This window comes from Corythoichthys intestinalis, chromosome 13 (assembly GCF_030265065.1).
Source record: "Corythoichthys intestinalis isolate RoL2023-P3 chromosome 13, ASM3026506v1, whole genome shotgun sequence".
In the NCBI taxonomy this organism is placed as follows: domain Eukaryota; kingdom Metazoa; phylum Chordata; class Actinopteri; order Syngnathiformes; family Syngnathidae; genus Corythoichthys; species Corythoichthys intestinalis.
In genome coordinates this window covers 45,876,176-45,901,714 of record NC_080407.1, presented here as the reverse complement: position 1 = coordinate 45,901,714, position 25,539 = coordinate 45,876,176, and the positions used below count along the sequence as shown (strand labels likewise).

At 39.9% G+C, this 25,539-nt stretch overlaps 1 protein-coding gene across 8 annotated transcripts in view; it reads right to left on the bottom strand.

Moving 5' to 3' along the window:
• The window catches only part of LOC130927803 (nuclear factor 1 B-type-like), a 148,627-nt gene that overhangs the window by 34,884 nt on the left and 88,204 nt on the right, over positions 1-25,539 (bottom strand). For 4 of the 8 annotated variants that reach the window (XM_057853837.1, XM_057853830.1, XM_057853831.1 and 1 more), the window contains exons 3-6: positions 24,205-24,261; positions 21,505-21,573; positions 5,389-5,527; positions 5,200-5,321 (exon numbers count right to left, since the gene is read on the bottom strand). In XM_057853837.1, the coding sequence (XP_057709820.1) occupies positions 5,200-5,321; positions 5,389-5,527; positions 21,505-21,573; positions 24,205-24,261 (387 nt within the window). The remainder of the gene's footprint in view (positions 1-5,199; positions 5,322-5,388; positions 5,528-21,504; positions 21,574-24,204; positions 24,262-25,539) is intronic. The other 4 variants (XM_057853832.1, XM_057853833.1, XM_057853835.1 and 1 more) reach the window with 1 other exon arrangement.

The window sequence follows — 25,539 nt, the reverse complement described above, 5'->3', positions numbered from 1 at the left end:
AAAAAAATAGTCCACAGCAAGGCTTTGAACTAAAAGGATGATCTGGCAACTGCAATTAAGACAGTTGGGACAAAATTGATGAAGAATACTCATCAAGACCATGCCTCAGAGACTGCAAGCTGTCATAAAAGCCAGAGGTGGTGCAACTACTTTAAATACTAGAGATGTGTTTTGATTGTTATTTCTTTGTTTTTCATGATTCCATATATTTTTCCTCAGAACGGAGTGATTCCATATATATTTCCCTGCACCTTCTCTAAAAATTTTACATTTACTGACCACCACAATGTTTTTTGTTCATTTATTTTAGTGTTTCTGAATGCTAAAGAGTTGAACTTTTGAACTAATTCATTATTTTTTTATGTGAGTTTGTTCTACATATTAAAATGTCTGAGTGAGTGGTCGTCCGAGACGGGTGATTCCATACTTTTTTGCTAAGAGTTGTATTAACAGCGCTAGACGTCTAATCTACTTGAATGTTTGGAAAGTCACCTGGACCAGATGGTTTGCCATCTAAAATTTCAACTTCTGATAAATTGCGCCATCAATGGCGATGAAAGATAAGCATACATCGCCAGTCCTCCCATTTCAAATGAACTGAAGGTCAATTATTGTCAATGATGAACAATGAGTTAAAAATCCCTTCATAAACTATGTTGTACGTTTACTCCCTTTTGCCCACAAGAGGGAAGAATCCGCCCCTGTGACAGGAAGAATCGCTCGTTTCCAAAGTAGAGCGCTTTAAAGGTTGCTGGAATTTGCGTGTGTGTGTCGGCTGATGAGGGGGGGGGAATTCCCACTAAGAGGTTGCGAGAGGATAACGGCTTCATGTTTCCGTGAAACTTCAAGCTTTTTCCTCTCTTCACCTAATGAAATCCTTCAAGGCGAGCGAGCAAGTGATTCGTTACTAGAAACCAAAACAGGCCTCGGTCCCAAAACGTTGAATGAGTTCGTGAACGGGAAGCCGCCATTTTGGTCGGACTAGCATCTAGTGCATGTGCATTTTCATGTTGTCTTCCACTGTCGGATATCATCCACATTCCGTCACTCGTTTGTGACTCTCGCTCCTCCTGACGGTCTAATAATGGCCGTCTTGGGAGGGTTCGCTTTACTCCGCGTGGAGAGCGGCGCTCCGAGGCCCGGCGCCAAGGGAGCGTATGAAATTTCATGCGGCCGCACCGTGCTTGTGGTCAGAGTCCCGCTTGTGGTTTGTCTTGTGTATCGGATGTTTCCTGCATAACAGCAGACTAGACAAGCTTAATGGAAGAAAATAAACATACTGCATGTTTCGCAGTTCGAAGGAGACACTTTTTAAATGTGCTTAACCCTTTCAGTGCTATTGAAAGTGCTATTGCTCGGAATTTCGATACGTTGATCACTAGTAGGCGTCTAATCCATTTGAAATGGGAGGGTTGGCAGCAAATAAACGAATGAAGATTTGCTAAATTGACGATTGATGTGCATGTCAATGAAGTGTAAAGTCCCTGACTAAAGTTTTGCCGCTTGTCCATTTTGTATAAACAATTGACAAACAAATGAATTTTAATTATTCAATTGGTTTCAGAAATGGCTCATATGAAAGCTAAGACCCTCCCAAATGATGTTGAATGTACAAAAATATATTTGTTCCACTGAAAAAAGATTTATCATTTAATGAAGACCTAAAGGTCAGATTTTGGTAAGGCAAAACTTTTGTCGCCAACAGAAAGAAGTGTGAAAATTAGGGCTGTCAAAATTATTGCGTTAACGGGCAGTAATTCATTTTTTAAATTAAACACGTTAAAATATTTGACGCAATTAACGCACATGCCCCGCTCAAACAGATTAAAATGACAGCAAAGTGCAATGTCCACTTGTTACTTGTGTTTTTTGGAGTTTTGTCGCCCTCTGCTGGCGCTTGGGTGCGACTGATTTTATGGGCTTAAGCACCCATGAGCATTGTGTAATTATTGACATCAACAATGGCGGGCTACTAGTTTTTTTTTTGATTGAAAATTTTACAAATTTTATTAAAACGAAAACATTAAGAGGGGTTTTAATATAAAATTTCTATAACTTATACTAACATTTATCTTTTAAGAACTACAAGTCTTTCTATCCATGGGTCTCGCTTTAACAGAATGTTAATCATGTTAATGCCATCTTGTTGATTTATTGTTATAACAAACAAATACAGTACTGAAGTACCGTATGTTGAATGTATATATCCATCTTGTGTCTTATCTTTCCATTCCATCAATTTACAGAAAAATATGGCATATTTTATCGATGGTTTGAATTGTGATTAGTTACGATTAATTATGATTAATTAATTTTTAAGCTATAATTAACTCTATTAAAAAATGTAATCGTTTGACAGCCCTATTGAAAATTGAACAAAAAATGTGCTTCAAATACAAAAAAATGTTACATAACATAAGCGAATTAAGTAGTGGTGCTGTGAGATCTAAATGTGATATTTTGTATGACTTCATCCATGCGGTTCGGCAAGGATTCATACAAGTCATCAGGAACATCAAAACAGTCTTGCATGCCTCCCAGAGTTCATCAACATTCTTGGGTTTCGTCTTCCATGCTTCCTCTTTCATCCTGTTCATGTCTGGTGACTGGGCTGGCCAGTCCTGGACGATCTTGATCTTTGCCTTGAGGAACTTTGAGGTTGAGATTGAAGTATGCGATGGAGTGCCATCCTGCTGCAGAATTTGTCCCTTTTTATGGTTAGGAATGTAAGAGGCAACGAAGATTTGTTGATATTTCAGACTACCGTATTTTTCGGACTATAAGTCGCGTTTTTTTTTCATATTTTGGCTGGGGGTGCGACTTATACTCAGGAGCGACTTATGTGTGGAATTATTAACACATTATGATATAATTTCACATCTTATTTTGGTGTTTTGCATTGACACTGATGGTTTTGTAAAGTTGTTAGCATGTTCTTATGCTATAGTTATCTGAGTAACTCTTTATAGCTAGGGCCACGTTCGCGTTCTGCCTATGGCAGTGTATGTTTAATTGTATTATTGACTTTTTTATCTTGAAATGGATGCATTTAGTTTGTGGCGCTTTCACGCCCACGTGAGGGCGCACTCGCACTTGTTTACGTGACACGCCAGAAGAAGACTGACAGCTACGTAGCTCTGAGTGAGTGAGTTAGCTAGAGAGAATAGACGGATGCGAACCTACTTTCATTGTTTATGCTTTTAAATCATCTCTACAGAGGCAGCGCCGGCGTGTATCATCTTTTCTGTTGTTGTTGTGTGTTTTCCACCCGTGATTGGACACTTAGAGCCAGTTGTGTGGCTGTTTGAACGATGTGCTAATGATAGCGAACGCATGCTAACCTGTTACTTATTACTAATAGTACCTAATTATCATTTATTTACGTTGATGCGAACCTGTTTTCTATCGAGGACCAAATTGATTCAGCAAATTATACGGACGTCCAGCATTGTCTTTTGGGAGTTCGCTGTACAGCCAGGACCGAGCTGTAGCGTAGGACAGTATATTCACATTTAGTTGTTCATGCACTGTACACTGTATATTTATTTAGCATGTTGTTCTCTATTGTATTTTTATATTAAATTGCCTTTCAAGATGACAAGTCTGTTCTATGTGTTGGATTTTATCAAGTAAATTTCCCCCCAAAATTCGACTTATACTCCGGTGCGACTTGTATATGTTTTTTTTCTCTTCGTTGGGCATTTTATGGCTGGATCGACTTATACTCAGGAGCGACTTGTAGTCCGAAAAATACGGTATTTATGTTGCCTTCAACCCTGCAGATCTCTCGCACACCCCCATACTGGATGTAACCCCAGATCATGATTTTGACACCACCAAACCTCACTGTTTTCTGAGTGAATCTCGGATCCATGCGGGCTCCAGTAGGTCTCCTGTCATATTTGCGGCAACTGTGGTGTAATTCAATGGAAGATTCATCTGGAAAAATCCACCTTTTGCCACTTTTCCAGCGTCCATCCTTTTGACAGGCTGTGGGCCTTGGCAATGCCAAATGTTTTTTTAATTGTCTGCACCCTGAGAGATAGTCAGAAATATCAACATCTCTTAGCTGTCTTACATTTCTAATCATAAAAAGGGACAAATTCTGCAGCAGGATGGTGCTCATCGGATTCTTCAATCTCTACCTCAAAGATCCTCCAGGTCTGGCCAGCCCAGTCACCTGACATGAACAGGATGAAAGAGGAAGCATGGAAGACGAAACCCAAGAATGTTGATGAACTCTGGGAGGCATGCAAGACTGCTTTCTTTGATGTTCCTGATGACTTCATCAATAAATTGTATGAATCCTTGCCGTGCAGTCCTTCAAGCCCATGAAAGTCATACAAACTTAAATTTGGATCTCACAGCACTACTTAATTCACTTATGTAACATTTTTGTATTTGAAGTATATTTTTTGTTCAATTTTCACACTACATTCTGTAGGCGACAAAACTTTTGTCTTGCCAAAATTTGATCTTTATGTCTTCATTAAATGATAAATCTTTTTTCAGTGAAACAAATGTTTTTGTACATTCAACATCATTTGGGAGGGTCTTAGCTTTCATATGAGCATTTCTGAAACCAATTGAATAATTAAAAGTCAGGTTATTAGCGATCGTTTCGACAAAATGGATAAGCGACAAGACTTTTGTCAGGGACTGTAGATGGAGTAAAACGAGTGGTGAACTGCGGTAAATACAAATGTACACTGAGAGTACGCTGCAGCAAACGATCTGCAGATGCTGTCCTCGAGCCTTTTTGAGCTGTCAAGTTCAAAGTTTTTCCTCACCGGAGCTGCGATTGCTTCGAGTCCAAATGAACAGTAAATACTGTGTCACGAACTACAGCTGGAACACTTTGTTCTTGTCGAGGATACATTGCCCTGCGGAATCTGGCGTTTCCTGTAACGCGGGCAACAGGTGCGCGAGCGCCGGGACTCGCATTCACAGGCGGCGGTTCAAACGAGCCTACAGGCCATCCCGCCGGCGCCCCGCGGCTATCTCTGTCACGGTATGTATTCGGAGAAGGTTGAACGAGTTCAACGCTCCCGGAAGAGCAGACGAGTTTGAAATCTAAAGAAAAACACCTCGGCTTTGAAACGCGATGATTTACGACCGTCGCGGCGGCTCGTTATTTCAAAAAGAGAATTCATCACAATTTGCTACGCGTGCTCAACAACCTCCGGCCGGGTAAATCACCTCCGTCTCGGTCGTGCCAGTTCGCCCGGTTGCTGGCCGGCGAGCTGGGCGACGAGTAGAAGTCAGGTCCGGTCGGGCTGGTGTCCATGTTTTCCTCCATGTTGACAGTTTTGGGTCTTTTGCTGTTGAAGGGACACACAAGAGGGAGGTTTTAGCTAGCTGCAAATAAGCGAGAAGGCCTGAGACCACCTTTGAAATGTTGCCGACCTGCCGGGAGGGGAGGACAGGGAGCGGTGCATCCCCACGCTGGAGTTCAGGTCGTGATAGTAGGGTTGTCCGGGCATGTCCGCCATGGAGAAGTTGACCGCCGCACCGTGGGTGATGGGCACTGCGGAGGGAAAAGTGGTGAGCTGGAAAGTCGACGAGCAGCAGATTGTCTCTTCTTGCAACAGGAGACACGCAATTAATTGTAGAATTGCATGAGTGGTCATTATTGACGCTTTAGAGGCCCTGTGCATCAAATTAAACGCTCCTATTTGACCATTACAGCATTTCTGCTGAGCCCTCTGATTAAAAAGTCACCGCTTCCCACACATTATGGCTGCGGGGCAGAAGCAGCTGAAGCTTTTCCACACAATAGCGAGCCGTATAGGCGCTCCTTGTTATTATTAGTCGCGGTTGTTTCGGCGGTTCCCCCGCGCCGTGATTCACAGCGGACGAGGTTTTTCCAGCCCCGTGCTGGAGGTGAGCGACGAGCCAGAACCGATCGGACAAAAAAAATAAAAAGACCACGTCACAACCGCCTCGGGCCCGAGCGCTTGCTCGGGTTCAGAGTCGAAGAGAGGACAGAGTGCGCAGCGGCATCTGTTGTGGTTTGAGGTTGGCCACTGGCACGATCCCGCCGCCGGCCTGGCAACCAGCCGCGAGCCTGGCAAAGGCCCACGACCCACTGCTAGCCACATGGAGATGTCTAGGGAGATTCTGCGGATCTTTTTTTTTTTGTTCCCACAAAGTGAGAATACAGGGAATAAGCATTCGTTCATTCGTTGCTAACCATGGATGTAGGGACATAACACTACCAACTTTTCAGGATGCTCAAATTGTCCCCAGCAACTTTTAAGGAACCAAATTTGCATTATATAATGACTTCAGTTACAGTGGGGCAAATAAGTATTTAGTCAACCACTAATTGTGCAAGTTTTCCCACTTGAAAATATTAGAGAGGCCTGTAATTGTCAACAAAGGTAAACCTCAACCATGAGAGACAGAATGTGGAAACCCCCCCCAGAAAATCACAGTTTGATTTTTAAATAATTTATTTTCAGATCATGGTGGAAAATAAGTATTTGGTCTATACCAAAAGTTCATCTCAATACTTTGTTATGTACCCTTTGTTGGCAATAACGGAGGCCAAACGTTTTCTGTAACTCTTCACAAGCTTTTCACACACTGTTGCTGGTATTTTGGCCCATTCCTCCATGCGGATCTCCTCTAGAGCAGTGATGTTTGGGCTGTCGTTGGGCAACACGGACTTTCAACTCCCTCCTCACCCCGTGGCATCAAAATGATACCAAGAACGGGGAGCAAAAATCCCAGAACGACAATGGGGGATCTAGTCAATGACCTACAGAGAGCTGGGACCACAGTAACAAAGGCTACTATCAGTAACACAATGCGCCGCCAGGGACTCAAATCCTGCACTGCCAGACGTGTCCCCCTGCTGAAGAAAGTACACGTCCAGGCCCGTCTGCGGTTCGCTAGAGAGCATTTGGATGATCCACAAGAGGCCTGGGAGAATGTGTTATGGTCAGATGAAACCAAAATAGAACTTTTTGGTAGAAAGACAGGTTCTCTTGTTTGGAGGAAAAAGAATACTGAATTGCACCATACCCACTGTGAAGCATGGTGGTGGAAACATCTTGCTTTGGGGCTGTTTTTCTGCAAAGGGACCAGGACGACTGATCTGTGTAAAGGAAAGAATGAATGGGGCCATGTATCGAGAGATTTTGAGTGAAAATCTCCTTTCATCAGCAAGGGCATTGAAGAGACGTGGCTGGGTCTTTCAGCATGACAATGATCCAAACACACAGCCAGGGCAACAAAGGAGTGGCTTCATAAGAAGCATTTCAAGGTCCTGGAGTGGCCTAGCGAGTCTCCAGGTCTCAACCCCATAGAAAATCTGCGGAGGGAGTTGAAAATCCGTGTTGCCAAACGACGGCCCCAAAACATCACTGCTCTAGAGGAGATCTGCATGGAGGAATGGGTCAAAATACCAGCAACAGTGTGTGAAAAGCTTGTGAAGAGTTACAAAAAATGTTTGGCCTCCATTATTGCCAACAAAGGGTACATAAAGTATTGAGATGAACTTTTGGTATTGACCAAATACTTATTTTCCACCATGATTTGCAAATAAATTATTTAAAAATCAAACAATGTGATTTTCTGGGTTTTCTTCCCCATTCAGTCTCTCATGGTTGAGGTTTAACCATGTTGACAATTAGAGGCCTCTTATATTTTCAAGTGGGAGAACTTGCACAATTAGTGGTTGACTAAATACTTATTTGCCCCACTGTAGGTTTTTGACAAAAATAGCAAGTTAAATTTTTTTTCAATTTACTGCAAGTTTGCAAATAAATCAAGTTAACATCAGAAACTTAATACTTGAGGAAAACATGCAGAATCAATGATAAATAATATGTAAATAGATTATTAATAAATTCTATATACAATCACAACTTATCATAGAATAGAATAGCCCTTTATTATAATACTCTGTATAACGTTAGCGAATGAAGCTAGTGGCCGCCTGACATAAACGCCGCTTTTATGGCGAAAATTCTTGTGAATAAATGCTTAAATCCCCGAATTCTTCAAAGATGTGGACGTGAAACAGTCTCGATTCTTGGTTAAACGCAAAGAAATCATGCAGTTAGTGTTTATTTTACATCTACTGACCAAGTACAATGCTACTATGTTAGCGAAAGAGGCTAGCGGCCGCCTGGCGTAAACAGAGCTTTTGTGGCAAAAGTCACAGCCAAATCATCACTGCTCTAGAGGAGATCTGCATGGAGGAATGGGTCAAAATACCAGCAAAAATTTGTGAAAAGCTTGTGAAGAGTTACAAAAACGTTTGGCCTCTGTTATTGCCAACAAAGGGTACACAAAGTATTGATATGAACTTTTGGTATTGACCAAAATTTATTTCCACCATGATTTGCAAATAAATTATTTAAAAATCAAACAATGCGATTTTCTGTTTTTTTCCCCCCCACATTCTGTCTCTCATGGTTGAGGTTTAACCATGTTGACAATTACAGGCCTCTAATATTTTCAAGTGGGAGAACTTGCACAATTAGTGGTTGACTAAATATTTATTTGCCCCACTGTATATAGGTAATTTAGATTGTTTTCCCATATGTTGTAAGGATAGAATTGATTCTACTTTTATTAAGTGAATTATTTTCATTATATTCAGACTTTATTTACCCCTTTAACTTGCTCAATGTGCCGTGCAATTTTTCCCCCTCAAACGCATGTTTGATGGGCTGATAACTCCCCCTCCCACACAAACACACTTGCACACTCAAACTCACCGAAACACGACAGAAATACAACGTGTCAACAATATGCCACCTACTCCGCCCCCTTCCAAAAGTGGAGTGACATTAGAAATTTGGGGGGGGCCAGCAGCAGCAGCAGCAGCCACTGTAAGTTACGTAAAAAGTAGGGCTGTCAAATGTAACGCGTTAACGGGCGGTAATTATTTTTTTCAATTCATCACGTTAAAATATTTAACGCATGTGCGGAATGACCCGCTCACGCATTGCCTCAAACAGATTACAATGACGCACTTGAGAGCTAAGAGGCAGAGAAAGGTGTCTTGTTTTGTGCTTTTTCTTAACAAAGGTATACCACACACGACGTGCTGCCACTTTTAGTTTCTTTATTAGCACATTCAGCTTCAACATTAACACAGCTTACTGTTCTCGACAACTCTAACTCCCTCCTGCATCATGTGAGTAAACATCATTGGCAACGCGTGCACTTCAAGGTGCCTCGGATAATTCTATATCAGAATATTACAGAAGACGAGTGGACACAGGCGTTCATTGGACCGCGCAGTTTATTGGCATAAGCTTCGGCAACTCCTTCACAACAAACAAGTATCATTTTGTGAAAGCACAACAAAAATATCCCTCAAAAAAATAATGTTCACAGAAGAAAAGCGCTTCAATCTGTGTTGTTAAACAACAGTGCAAAGAGAACTGGTATTCCCAATGAAAATAGCTGTGCAACATACGCATAAAACTTACTCAGACTTTGGTCAAACTCTATTCAAACATTTCGTTTAATTCAACAAATACACTGGATGGCAATATTTATTCACAATATACAAACTATCATAGGTCAAGTACGTTGTGAAGCCAGCACTCAAATGACGTGAATTACAACGGCTGGACCAGTAAACAGGAAACTGCGGTGCCAGTCGAGGGACAAAACACACAATTTGGCTTGATTTCTAAGTTAATTTAAAACTCCCCATTGACACCTTGTGGTGTATTTAGTGTATCTAGTCTATTTTTTGATTGAAAATTTTACAAATGTTGTTAAAACGAAAACATTAAGAGGGGTTTTAAATTATAAAATTTGTATAACTTGTACTAACATGTAGCTTTTAAGAACTACAAGTCTTTCTTGTGGATCCCTTTAACAGAAAGAATGTTAATAATGTTAATGCCATCTTGTGGATTTATTGTTATAATAAATACAGTACTTATGTGCAGCATGTTGAATGTATATTATATCTTGTCTTATATCTTATCTTTCCATTCCAACAATAATTTACAGAAAAATATAGCATATTTTAGAGATGGTTTCAATTGCGATTAATTACGATTAATTAATTTTTAAGCTGCGATTAACTCGATTAAAAATTTTTAATCATTTGACAGCCCTAGTAAAAAGACATCAATGTTGTGGAGGTGGGGAACACGCCACTAATTTTGCTACTGAAAGTCCGACCTGATACAGAGTTAGCATAACATTAAAAAAATGTGTGAATTTGCTAACCTGCAAAACTCGAGTAGGAAGCTGCGTAGAGAGATATGTGTATGTGTTTTCGACTGTTTACGTTAACTAAGCTGTAAGAAATGTAGTGAACCGAGGTTTACACCCAATTTTTTTTTTTTTTTTAATGTTGTCGTAAAACAGCCCAAAGGAGCTTTCTTTTTCTTTTTTTGTTGAGTTTGGCTGTGCTTGTGTACAAAAGCAGTGTTTTACCTGAAGGAAGGCTCCATTTTTATTTTTGTTATTCCCTTACTAAGAGTTTTTCCAGTGATAATCTTTTCATTTAGACAATGTTGAGTGGTGATAAGCAGAGGCGGAGTTTGACTTTTGGGGCGGGGGGGGGCACAACATCTTGATGACCCTGAAACGCAGTGTCAGCAATAAAATTAACTTACAAGAATATTTATAATAATAAGTTGATAATGAGCGTTTCCCATCATTCTTGTGGGGAATTCTAAATCAGGCTGCTTAGGCAATACTTTTCGCCAAGATCGTCATCCATTGAATATGGTAGGCCCGCCGGTGTCGTACCAATGTAGTTACCCGAGTCAAAAATTGTATCCCCTGGGCGGAGCCATATGGTGGTAGATTTGTGTCTTTATTATCCAATCAAAAAAAGTTGCTTCAATCCAAAAAATGTTTGACTGCAAAAAAAACATTTGAAACTAAAAAAAAATGCATGTGAAAGCTATTTTTCTTTATTGAAGTCAGGTTTTTTTTTTTTTTTTTATTGAAGCAACTTTTTTGATTGAAGTAATGTTGACTTGATTTTGGGCCACATTTTGGTTCGGGCATTTTTGTCTTTATTATTCAATCAAAAAATAAGTTGCTTCAAAAAAATATATATTTTCAAAAAGAAAAATTACTTGAATCAAAAAAAAAAAAAAAAAAAAACTTCAAACATGGAAAATGTTTTTGAATGCGAAAAATTTTTTGAGATTGAAAATTTTGCATTTGAACACTTAATTTTGTATCGAAAAAGTTTTCTTTGATTGAAGCAATCCTTTTTGTGTTTGGGCCATATTAGATTAGGATATTTGTGTCGAAATCATTCAATCCCCAAAAAATTGCGTCAATCAAAAAAAAATTTTCGATCAAAGAAAAAAAATCATTTGAAAAATAAAATTGCCCTCCCCTATTATTGTTATTTTTAATAAATATGCAAAGCAAATGACCGTCTATGTTGCCAGTCATATGATCTGTTCGGAAAATAATTTTGACCCATTATAAAAATATATTTTTTTGTTCATTTCATTCATTTTTGTTGCAGTTTTATTGCTTTACAACTTGTATATATGTAGCAAAGTCAATTACATGCAATGACACTTTTTGGCCAAACCCCCGGCCCCCCCTTAAAATCTGCTTATGGTGATAAGACAAACGTTTATTTTTTTGCATTCCTGGATAGTTAAGAGATTATTACCAAGTTTGCATTGATTGTGTATGTGAATCTAAATTATGTTCAAATATTGCAATTTAAATTGCCTAATAAATCCATTTATTCTAGAAGTTTTAAAAATGTTTTTGTAGTTTTTAATAAGAAACGTTTGAATTGAAGAGTTTATCACCTGAACCAAAACATATGAAAGTTGGTATCAGTCAATACAAATTTATTTTGCATTAATCATTTAGCCTATCAATTAATTAGGTTCATTTTTATGAGAATCTGTTTGGTCTTATTAATGTCCCGTCCCCAGCAAAAAGTGTGCATGCAGTTTATGCCGTTATATGGTCCCTTCCAATGTTGAGATCAAACCTACGCCCTTGCTGCTAACCCTTCCAGTTCAAATGGATTGGACGTCTGCGGCAGCAAAAAGACATAATGGACATTCGGATAATTAAAATACTGCCAATGACTGCGATAGAGGAACCAGAATTGCTTTAAAAATGAACTGTTTTTACATTAACAACTTGGTATCTTTGACAAATTACAACTGACAACGCAAAATAAGGAAACAGATCAACAACATTCCTACTGTCAGATCAGTTTCAACATTATTTCATAACTAAACAATGGCTGCCATTAACTGCGGTAGATATTTAATCCACTTGAACTAATGTTTGGGAAGTTACCTGGTTTTAGACCTAAAATTTCAACTTCTGATTAACTGCCAAACATAATAACACCCCCGAAAATTGACTCCAAAAAACATGTTTATTTCATATTTCGCACAGTGTTTTATGCTCCTGAATGATATGGACCGCTTAGATGTGTGTGGAAACTAGGGCTGCAACGATTAATCGAATAACTCGAGTATTCGATTAGAAAAATAAGATTCGAATTAAATTTTGCTGCTTCGAGTATTTGTTTAAAGTGGTGTTGTAATGGTTTGTTTTGAAAATGTTTGCATTTAGTTTTTGGGTGGATACACTGCCCTCTAGTCTGCCTCATTTTACATGGCTGAATCCAGCTGCTCCCTGTTAAGACCAACATCAGCTATGTTTTTGTTATACTAGTGTTTTTTTAATGCATTCGTAACTTTTATAGGTATAATTTAGCCGTTTTTGTGCGAATATGTGTCTGAACCATTTGTTAAGAGCATTGTAAAAAAACGAAAAATACCGTTAGCATTTTATAGCATTTAAGCTAGCAGACTTTTGCTATGTAAGTTAGCCAATTGTTCTACATAGATCCTCATTTAAATATTTTGTAAACTGTTTAATGCTCAGCTCTTTTAATTTTTTATGTCCCTTATCCGATTATTCGAACGAACTAGTTCATCGATTAATCGACTACTAAAATAATCGAAAGCTGCAGCCCTAGTGGAAACGATCGTTTTATATTTGGCGGAAAACACAGACAAGACTGAAAAATCCGTTTTTGCTCTTGCACTCCTCTTTAAAATAAACTGCTGTATTTTAAGCCAAAACAACTGTTGTGATTGATAGGACAATATGTCTATATGCTGCCATAGCAGATTCATGGCGCATTGAGCCCCCAAACTATTTTTAATTTGTCCCTTTTACCCTGGAAACCCCCGTTTACAGACGTCGCGTAACTGCTCGTTTCAACCCAGCCATAAAAAGAAGGGAATTTTATTAATCAAAATGTCATTTTTAGCTTAGAATCATTAATTGATGTCTAGTGTTTTTGTTTACAAAAAAAAAAACACTTAAAAAAATTATTCACTCACATATTTTAAACTTTTAAACAAATTACGTCACAATGAAAAACAATCTTTCAAAAAAGTCATGGATATCTACCTCATAACTATCGATTAATTGTAGGGGTGTAACGGTAGACAAAAATCTCAGTTCGGTACGTACCTTGGTTCAGTTCATTTTCGGTACAGTAAGAAAACAAAATGCAAAATATAAATATGCTAGTTGTTTATTACACACCTTTGTGCTTTCAACAATAGGAACATTAGCCTATACAAAGCTAGAATTCTGCTCAAAAAGCAGCGGGTATTTAAAGATAATCCAACAACAATTTGCCTTTCAGACCCCGCGTATTGGTCAGCTTTCTTTCTGAAAGAAAGAAGAAAAAAGAAGTCCTGTGCTAAAGAGAAAAGCAATCCCAGTGACAAAGATTTTAACATGTATTTTACAGATGAAAAGCCTCAATGAATCATTTTTTCTTATGAACGGTTTTCAAAAGCATTATTGGTGGATTTTCTCAGGTTAAAACGCCACACAGAAATTAATCAATTTAACTGTGTAAGCAGGATCTGTGTATTATTCTTATTATTTAATTACAGGTGTTTTAGCTCATTTCAATTTATTTTATTTAAATGGGCTATTATTTATTTTATTATGTGTTTATATTTTACAAATGTGATGTAATATTCATTTATATTGTATATTTTATGTTGTATAACTTTAGTTCCTATGTGAATATTAGTTCCTACTTGTTTTGTTGTGGTAGGAGGGTTTTGTATTGAACACGGGGCCGTGTTGGTTATTATTATAGCAGAGAAGACAGCAGTAAATCAACAAAGACGAGCCAACTGTGCCCCGATCTACCACTCAAGAGATTTGATGGACTCAAAAAGTGGTCATATTAGTTTGAAAATCGACCGGATCCACCGCATTTTTACACCAGTGATTTCCGGTCTGACCTATCCTAGCTACCGGTAGTAGTATTGACGCAGGAGGGTCACGTCTCGCTTCAAATATTAACTCTGCCGTTCTTTTCGCGTGCGTCGTGTTGAGCCACTTCTGGGACGCGTCTAACACGCGGCCACACTGCGACTGGTGTGCATTGGCTGATTGACTTTAACGCCTGCGTTTCATTGCGTTCTCGCGGCGGCCATGTTGTCGCGCCATTTCTGGGTTATACAAATACAATCTACACAAAGAAACTGTGACCCGATCGACTCACTGTCTCGAAAAATAAGGGTTTCATTACGTCAGAAACTCGTTCGGTACGCCTCCGTTCCGAACCGAGCACCACGTACCGAAACGGTTCAATACAAATACATGTACCGTTACACATAGGGTTGTTCCGATCATGTTTTTTTGCTCCCGATCCGATCCCGATCGTTTTAGTTTGAGTATCTGCCGATCCAGATATTTCCCGATCCGATTGCTTTTTTTTCTCCCGATTCAATTCCAATCATTCCCGATAATTTTTCCCGATCATATACATTTTGGCAATGCATTAAGAAAAAAATGAATAAAACTCGGACGAATATATACATTCAACATACAGTACATAAGTACTGTATTTGTTTATTATGACAATAAATCCTCAAGATGGCATTTACATTATTAACATTCTTTCTGAGAGAGGGATCCACGGATAGAAAGACTTGTGACTTTGTATATTGTGACTAAATATCGCCATCTAGTGTATTTCTTGAGCTTTCGGTAAACGATACTGTAGCCATGCCCAAATGCATGATGGGAAGTGGTACCATGACAGTGCGTAGTGCTACCAATTGATATATCTTCTCTGCGTTGAGAAATAACATAAGGTGTTAAGAAAAAGATCAATTGCTACCTTGCTTCCCCACATTGCTTCCCATTATATTTCTAAACATAGGGAGAGGGATTGTAAGGCTTTAGCCAATTAAAAAAAGGCTCCAAAGGCTGCCAAAATTCACTCTACTCATTTTACGCTGCCTTTTATCTCTCTATAAAGGTAAAACGGCGCCATTACAGATTGAGCGCGACAATGCGTGAGTGGGTCGTGCAGTGCATGCATTAATTGTGTTAAATATTTTAACGTGATACATTTTTTAAAAAATTAATTACCGCCGTTATTGGGATAAATTTGATAACCCTACCTTAAGCCTAAACTAAAGACTCTGGATGAGTGTAACATATGTATGTAACATTAAATACAATTAGAAAACGATTTAATTAAAAAATATATTAAAAAAAGGCATGGCCGATATTTTTTTGCCGATTCTGATACTTTGAAAATGACGAGATCGGACCCGATCGATCGGCATCTCAGTTACACTCTTAATTGTATTTTTTGTTACTGTCACATTTTCCCCAATATGTTTGATGATAAATAATCGATCCAAACAAAGAAAAATTGGAAAACGTTAAAAAGGTAAATATATGAAAAAGAACATCTCGACCACTCCTTGATGTCTGCGATTTCTGCATCACAACAAGTTCACAAGTTTTTGGATCGAAACAAGGTAAGTACACGATAATATCTCGTTAAAATCATGGCGTCTTTAATTCTGCTCTTGCGTGCTCTCGCCTCCAGTAAGGGTTTTGCTGTTTAAAATTTTTTTTTTTGTAAAAAATGCCCTCGTGTTCAAAATGTTTCTTCTCCCAGAAAATTGAGATTGAACGCTTTCCAATGATGTATCACACATGCATATAGGACAATTTTAAAATTTGCTCAAATTGGGGGTCTCAGAGCAGAACTTCAAGTCACCTGAGTGTTTTCCGCCATATATATCAAATTTTTTAATCCCGCGCCATTAACAAGGGGTGACTTCTGGCTTCAGTCTCCGGTTTAGGACGAATGCGAATGTGATGTCACCTGGGTCAGCATTCACAATACAGCATTGCTTCATAGCGTGCAGTTGGACTGCGGATTTAGTTGATTCTGCAGATTAATTCGTTTATTTTTAACATCACGGCAGTCAAACGGCTGCAGAAAATTGGTGCTGCACCAGGGTTAGGCGTGTGAGCCTTTTGGGGTTTTGAAAGGTTCCTGTTCGCCGCGGATATTGGTCAAAACAAGCCCAACTACTATGGGACCATTGGACTTATGAGGAAGTGAGTAAACATCGTATTTTGTATTATGTCAAATACTGGGAGCACGGCACACGTTTTAATACGGAGGTGGCTTGCATTTTGTGGCTGATTGTCAACCGAAAATGTCACTTGGCCAACAACTCGCGGAGAGGGTTTTTCCAACTGTTACTGGGCGGGTTTCTAGAAACGGTACGTACTGTACGTGACATTTGAAAGATAACAATTCAGCCCTTAAAGTGCCTATGACAGCATCCCGTTTTGACGAGGATTGCTAATGTGACGCCAGCGGGATAGTCATCTTCAGTATACAGCCAATATTACGGTATGCAGAACAACTGCGGATTCAGCTGGTTTTGCGGATTAATTCGTTATTTTTCGCATCACGCCAGCCAAACGGCTGCAGAAAAATGTTGCTGCACCAGAAAGGCGTGTAAGCCTTTTGGGTTTCGAAAGGTTCCCATTGAAGATATTGGCCAAAACAAGCCCTACTACTGTGGGTTCCATTGGACTTACGTGGAAGTGAGGAAAAATCGTGTTTTGCATTGTGTCAAATACTGGGATCATTTCAATACATAGGTGGCTTGCAATTTGTGGCTGACATGGTCCTTGTTCACTCAGCCGACGACTTGTCGCACCCCAAGCTGAGAGAGCGCTATACTCTGGTTATTGCCCGCTTCGTGTGCCCGGTGTTTTGTCAAATTTTCAGCCCCATCAGAAATTGCAACTTTGTGTTAAATTACAAAGTAAACAATACAAACTTTCTTTAAATAAAGGACTATTATGTTTGTTCATGGACGAAAATGTAGAAAAGTTCTCCTCAGACACATCCTGCCATGTTAGCTGCACAACAACTTAACGCCACTCTCTGTTTACGTCTTTGCCGTGTAGTAAAGCATTATTTTATGTCCTATTCTTGTTGACCATGTGGCAACTACGCGCTCCTCCGACATCGGCTGGTTTGTCCGACTGTACGCTCCAGCTGCTTCCCCTGCGAGCTTTCCTGCCCGTGGCAGATAATCGACAACCCCGCCGCCGTGTGACATGACCCGTGCTAGTTTTGTGTGATTTTTCGCTTAGAAAAGCAAAAATAAGACCGAGACATCACTTGGTTCGGGTTAGCATGTCGGCTAGCTGTCATACCTCTTGGTTTGTTTACATTCTCTGAAGCCTGGGCAGGGAAATGACAAAAGCCTGACTAACTACGGTGGCATAAAATATCATTCGGGGGTGCAAGAGTAAAGGTGAAGTCGACAGTTTTGACCATTATGGAGTAATTTTGCCATTTTTATTATTTTAAATTCCATTCAGCACAAGACTTATTTCTCATAACCATACCATTTATTTAGCAGTTGGGGGAAAATACTTCAATAAAAAGAATATCCTGTAAAAATATTGGAGTAGAGAGACTGAAACAATGACATTTTCCGGCTGTCTTCGTCGCATTTTCCTTGTTCTGAATATTTCCCCCTCAATGGGTTGAATTCTAAATCAGATGAAACCATTACCCTGCCGACATCATCCTCCTGTTGGGGACGTTAAAGCCCTATAATGGTAGGCGTGGCTAAACAGCGGATTAAAAGACTAATTTCTCATCATCTGCGCTTTGCCAAATTGTTGCATATAGTCAAATTGTCTGAAAATATGAATCTAATTTACATAATAATGCTACTTAAGACTTTTTTTTTATACAGTCGTACGCACTTTAAGGCTCTAACACGGAAACATTCTGAAAAAGTTCAGTGTCCAAAATGCAGCACAACCTTGAACCCGGCTGGACCTCTAAGAATGTCTCAGCAGAGCGATGATGGACAAGCGGTTGCATACAAATCTCACCGGGGAGTGAGCGATACTGTATATTCCCACGCGTTTGTTGACCTTTTTAACATTCAAGGACGCAGCAGCAAATAAACCCAGTGCCTGCCGTTGACAACCATTTCAACTGAGGCTCACGTTTCAGTGCCATTGACGTCGCGAGACGACCAATCCAGTTTGGCGAATAGACAAAATACAACCCCTAGAAAAAAGTATGGAATCACCAGTATCGGATGAGCACTCACTCAGACATTTTATCATGTAGACCAAACTCTGATAAAAAGCTTGAAAAAATAATGAATTAGTTCAAAAGTGCAGCTCTTTAGCATTCAGAAACCCTAAAAGAAATGAATAAAAAATATTGTGGTGGTCAGTCAAGGTTACTTTTATAGAGCAAGTGCAGGGAAATATTTATGGAATCACTCCAATCTGAGGAAAAAAATATGGAATCATGAGAAACAAACAAAGAAATAACAATCAAAACTCATCTCTAGTATTTAGTAGCACCACCTCTGGCTTTTATGACAGCTTGCAGTCTCTGAAGTATGGACTTGATGAGTATTCTTCATCAATTTGGTACCAACTCTCTTTGATTGCAGTTGCCAGATCATCCTTGCAAGTCGGAGCCTTGCTGTGGACCATTTTTTTTCAATTTCCAGCACAGGTTTTCAATAGGGTTGAGATCTGGGGTATTTGCAGGCCATGACATTGACTGGATGAGTCTTTCTCCAAAGAAAGCTTGAACAGTTTTAGCTCTGTGGCATGATGCATTGCTATCTTGGACAATGACATATTCAAGGACTGAGGGAATTTTGATGTCTTCTTTAGGCAGCCATCTTTGTAAATCCCACCGGAACAGCACCAAACAAAAGTTCCAGCGTCATCACCTTGTCAAGAGTCAAGAATCTGCATTGGACAAGGTGATGATGCTGGAACTTTTGTTTGGTGTTGTTCCAGTGAGATTTACAAGGATGATTTGTTATACTTAAATTTTAAAAAAATAATCTGGATTTTATAAGGTAACTACTTTGAATTTTTTTATGCCGCTGCTCATGGAGACTCATACATGGCTAAGGTAGGTTCCCGTTTTGGTTTTAGATCAGTAGCAGCTTTGGTTTTGAAAATATTTGAGTCCCAAATAAGAAATACAACATGTCGACAACATACTGCCTCCTTCACCCACTTCCAAAACAAGCTACTGAAAGTCAGACCTGCATCAGAGTTAGCATTACATTAAACAGTGTGAACTTGCAAACCTGCAAAACTCGAGTAGGAAGCTGCTAAGAGACGTGTCCTCCTGTATGTGTTTTCTACTGTTAACGTAATTTAAACTGTGAAAAATGCATCGAACCCTGCCAGAAACTCTCGAACCAGAAAAACGTGAGCAAAAAACTGTTTGGAGAGCGATGTCCCAGAACGCAGTCTGCGTTTCACAGGAAAGTGTTGTCAAAAAAAAAAAAAAACATGCTGATACTTTCCTTCTTGTAAACAGCCTGGTTTCGAAAGAAAGAAGACTAGAGCATGTTGTGACTTTACACTTTTGAAACTTAATACGTGTTAGTGCATTTCATTTAATTATTTAGACAATGTTGAGTGGTCTTAAGACAATATTTATTTATTTTTGCATTCCTGGATAGTTTGATTATTAACACATTCATTTATTGTGTATGCTAATTTAATTTAAATTATGTACAAGTAGTAACTTTTTATCACTTGAACCAGTACACATGAACGTTAGTTTCAGTCAAAACAGATTTAATTTGCATTGATCATTTAGCCTATCAATTAATTAGGTTCATGACAAATGTAGTCTTGACCCCCGTTCACCCAATCTGTTTGGTCTTATTAATGACGCGTCCCTGGCAAAAAAAAAGTGTACATGCAGGTTATGCTGTAACAACCCCTAGCAAAAAGTCAATCCTTGTGAAGCATCAAAAAATCTGCATTGGAAAAGGTGATGATGCTGGAACTTTTGTCTGATGCTGTTCCAGTGAGATTTACAAAGAGGACTGCCTGAAGAAAACATCAAAATTCCCTCAGTCCCTGATGATATAGGGCATGTCAGGCAAAGGCACTGGGGAGATGACTGTGGCTAAATCTGCAATAAATGCACAACTTTATATTGTAGTTTAGACAACTTTGTTATCCCTTCAATTGAAAATATGTAATTTTCCAAGATAACAATGCAACATGCCACAGAGCTAAAACTGTTAAACCATTCCTTGGAGAAAGACTCATCCAGTCAATATCATGGCCTGCCAATAGCCCAGATCTCAACCCTATTGAAAACCTGTAGTGGAAATTGAAAAAATTGGTCTACAGCAAGGCTCCGACCTGCAAGGATGATCTGGCAACTGCAATCAAAGAGAGTTGGCATCAAATTGATGAAGAATACTCATCAAGTCCATGCCTCAGAGACAGCAAGCTGTCATAAAAGCCAGAGGTGGTGCTAATAAATACTAGAGATGTGTTTTGATTGTTATTTCTTTGTTTGTTTCTCATGATTCCATATTTTTTTCCCCTCAGAATGGAGTGATTCCATGTATATTTCCCTGCACTTGCTCTATAAAATTAACATTTACTGACCACCAGAATGTTTTTTTATTCATTTCTTTTACTGTTTCTGAATGCTAAGGAGTTGCACTTTTGAACTAATTCATTATTTTTTCAAGCTTTTCATCTGAGTTTGTTCTACATGATAAAATGTCTGAGTGCTCATCCGAGACTGGTGATTCCATACTTTTTGCTCAGGGTTGTAGAATGGATATCTCACACTGTCAATGCAGCTAATATGAAATCTCACAGGTTCTTAAACTGATTAATTTTTTTGTCCTCAAATGTTGAAAAAAATGCATGTTCCAACTTTGCGAAGATAAGCCAAACATGTCCAGCAGAGCATCGTTTCCTTGATAGTACACTTTGTTCCAGCGCCGTCACTCAGAAGGAGGCCCGGGATTCCTGGAGGAGCGAGCGTGTCGATACACATACGCAGCGGCGGGTTTTTACAGACGCGTTCCCGCTATCGCAGGGCAAACCGGCCTGACCGGATGGCGCGCACTGCCCCGAATGAGTGATCTCATATGCCAGAAAGCTCTGTGTAATTTCAGCTCGAACACGTCGCGTGCTGACAAATCCAAGAATTGCTGACATTCCTAAGCGTTCAGGTTTGAAGTCACCTCAGTGCACGAGTGGGTCGGCCCTGACTGACACCTCTGGTATTGTTCTACCTGTTAAGGCAGGTAAACTGCTTCACAACGGGTAAAATTACAAAGAACTACTTCACTTTTAGACATTTTCATCTGAAATCAAGTCACTTACTTCTCGACACTCGGACCAGCTCCGCGACACTGAACACTCCTGATTTGATGAAGCTGTCTTCCAGATAGACTGTCAATAGAAAAGAACAAATAATATATGAACAAACAAGCTCTTGACACTGTCTATCCAGAGAATCTCAATTGTTTTAAAAGTTGGCAATTCATCCCGGTTGAGTTGTCGGTCCCGGGAAGGTTAACCGCACTCAAATGAGTCAAAAACAATCACAGCTTGGCTTTGACCCGCCGCCAGGAGAGCCAGGCTCGTGCCAGGGAGATAGGCGGCAGCTCAGTCGGCACCTCCGGGCGCCCCCCCCAACGCCACGGGTTAGCGTCCCCAGCGCTAGTTGTTATTTAACTTGGCACTCCTTTCGGTAGAACTCGCTCTTGAGGTAGCTAATTATACTTGTTAAACTATCGTAATTCAAGCACTATGACCTGGAAACAACCGGAGCATTAGCGGAATATTCTGGCTCGTGAGCAGGGATCTGACTGGAAAAATTATTATCAAATTTTTCGGCGTATAAGTCGCACGAGTAAAATTGGACCGTCAATGGCACTGAAAGATGACCATTAGTCAGCTAGTCCTTCCAGTTTAAATGCATTAGACATTTATCATTGATAAAAGCAGGCAATGAGTTAATATATACAGTCATTTTCTGACTATAGACTGCCATAATTATTACATGACAATATGATGAGCATTAAGGAATGTTCATGACATCCGGCAAATTATGTCACTAACTTCATTTATGCTCGGGTCTTTTACATCCATTCAAAAGTAAGATGATTTGACATCTGTCGTAAGCATTCATTCATGCTCATGGCAGTGTCATGTCATAGTTACGATGGTCTTATGGCGCCACTGTCAAGTATTACCAAATACCTTAACTAGCAATTTATGAAACAACTGGAGCAGTAACTGAAGAAATAATTGGCACAGAACATGAATTTTGATTGTTATTTACATCTGTAGTGCTGCAATGCATGCTAGTAGGCATGTTGTACGACAACAGTGTTGACAGCAGGTGGCAGCAGAGGTTGACTGTCTCCCCCAAGGGAGTAGTGATGGCCAAATGAAGCTTCTTGAAGCAATGAAGCAATGGTAGTTCATTTGGTTTATGACAGTCCTACGGCACCACTGTCAAATAGTGTTACCAAATACCATAACTAGCAATTAATGATATAAGTTGAACAGTAACTGAAGAAATAATTAGGTCAGAACATGAATTTTGATTTTTATCTGTAGCGCTGCAATGCATTCTAGAAGGCATGTTGTACGACAACAGTGTTGACATCAGGTGGCAGCAGAGGTTGACTGTCTCCCCCAAGGGAGCAGTGATGGCCAAATGAATGGTGGTTTATTTGGTCTTATGACATTCTTATGGCACCACTGTCAAATAGTGTTACCTAATACCATAACTTGCAATTAATAAAACAAGTGGAACAGTAACTGAAAATGAAGCTTCTTGAAGCAATGAAGCTTTGCAGCGAATTGGTTCAAAGCTTCATGGTGATTCAGCTGGTCTTATGACAGTCCAAAGGGAGCAGTGATAGCCAAATGAAGCTTCTTGAAGCAATTAAGCTTTGCAGTCAATTGGTTCAAAGCTTCATGGTGCTTCATTTGGTTTTACGATGAACATGATTTTTTTACATCTTCAGCGCATCCTAGGAGGCATGTTGGACGACAACAGTGATGGCAGCAGAGGTTGACTGTCTCCCACAAGGGAGCAGTGATGGCCAAATGAAGCTTCTTGAAGCAATGAAGCTTTGCAGGGAATTGGTTCAAAGCTTCATGGTGGTTCATTTGGTCTTATGACAGTCCAAAGGGAGCAGTGATAACCAAATGAAGCGTCTTGAAGCAATGAAGCTTTGCAGTCAATTGGTTCAAAGCTTCATGGTGCTTCGTTTGGTTTTACGTTGAACATAATTTTTGATATTCACATCTTCAGCGCTACAATACATGTTAGGAGGCATGTTGGACGACAACAGTGATGGCAGCAGAGGTTGACTGTCTCCCACAAGGGAGCAGTGTTGGCCAAATGAAGCCATTAAGCTTTGCAGCCAATTGGTTCAAAGCTTCATGGTGGTTCATTTGATTTTATGACAGCCTTATGATGCGGCTGCCAAATAAAGTGTTACCGCTTAATATCTTTTGGTGTAAATATCCCATAAAACAGTGAAAACAGCCGCGGCTTATAGTCCAGTGCGGCTTATCTATGAACAAATACCTTTTTTTTTTTTAAATCAAATTTGGTGGGCGGTGGTTTGTAGTCCAAAATTACGTTACAAGTCTCATCTCAGTACAAGTCGCAGCTAAACTATGAAAAGGGTGCGACTTACATTCCCAAATAACACGGTGCCTTTTTGATATTTGAACCCCAGACCTCAAAAGCGTAAGGCAAGCGCGCTACCGTCCTGCCAATTTAATTAATTTCTTATCACCAATCGACTTTTATCCCCGCGCATGCCTCGCCATTTTAAAAACGGCGCTTCAGCAGTGATTTTAAGTCGCAATTACCTTGACACCAGATGTGTGTCTATGACGATATAGTTTCGTTTTATTAGTTGGAAAAAAAATGTTTTTACATGCTCGTCGGGCTCATTTTTAAAGACGCTAAATGGCCGTGCGCGCGCGGTGAATTAACGGTGGAGGAACAATAGCCCAGAGGAGTGCAGGAAGGATGACTGGTACTCGACATACCTGGAAGAGGGTTCTTGCCAGGCTCATTGTTACTGGGACTTCCTGACTGCTGGGAGTCTGCAAGCAAATTGAGAGAGGGGGGAGTTGAGTCAGTGCACAGCAAAAACAATAGCTCGATCATTCATGGAGGATAGTATTTAGTCTAAAATGCCATATTTGTACTGCTCTAAAACAAGTCGGGAGGAGCAAATTGCAAAATTTCAAATGCAGCCATGACACTTGTGGGGGGTAGTGTCGTGCCTGAAAACTTAGCGGAAGTAACATAGGTGGAATTCTTTCCAACAAGCTTTTGTTATTTACCTCGAAAGACTTGATGAGCAAAGAACGCAAATAGACAGTACACGAAAAGCCTCTCCCGGCCAGCGGGCCAAACCCGTGACGACCTGCGGTTGAAAATCAACACCTTCCCGAGAGCGAGACACTCGCGCACTTCAGGCTGCGTTTGAGGCGAATTCTCCATGACCGTTAAGAGAGCAACGAAAACAGAATGTTCTTGGCTGGAGCTCAACAATGACAATGTTTGGGGGCTAGGCAGGGGGAAACCAACGTATGGAAAGTTTACACTAAATCTGAGTAAGATTACCAAGTCATCTTTCCTGAAAATTTCTCTTTGTTCTTTCATTATATCATTGATTCTATATTTTCCTCATATTGTTGCTTATCCTTTTTCACCTGATTTACACTATTCAAAACACACGATGCGTGCAAATACTTAAATTCTGCTTAAGTCAGCATAAAATTAACTACATTTTACCTGAATCAACATTTAACATTCAAATTCATACAACTACTTTTATTAGTAGTATTAAGACGAAATTCAGGCGAACACCCATCTGGTCCAGGTAACTTTACAAATATTTCAAATAGATTAGAAATCCATCGGCGTCAATGGCAGTGAGTTATTTGTAATTCCCTATCAATTTTCAGTTTTTCTTTTCAAGCCAGGCACTGGCTATCGGGAACCAACGACACATTCGGTTATTGTTATTGTCCCAAACAGCTTTTGTCACTGGCGCACATTGGAGCCGATTGGCCCGTGTCGCCTTTTTGGTGCAGGATGGGTGGGGTTGCCGCGCAACAAACAACCACAAAAAAAAAAAAAAAAAAGTCAAAAAGAGCAGATGGCGGCAGCAATTAGAGATCCCAGGCAGCATCTTCCAGCAGGAGGCCCCACTGCGGCACCGGGCGACGCCACCTGGATGACTCAAGGTGCGATGCAAACATATGGCACATCTGCCAGGCACGGAAACACTGCCTCTCTCGCCTTACAATGTGACCTTTCACCTCTTCTTCATTTTGCAGGTGGCGGCCGTTTTCATTTTTCGTTTGCTTCGG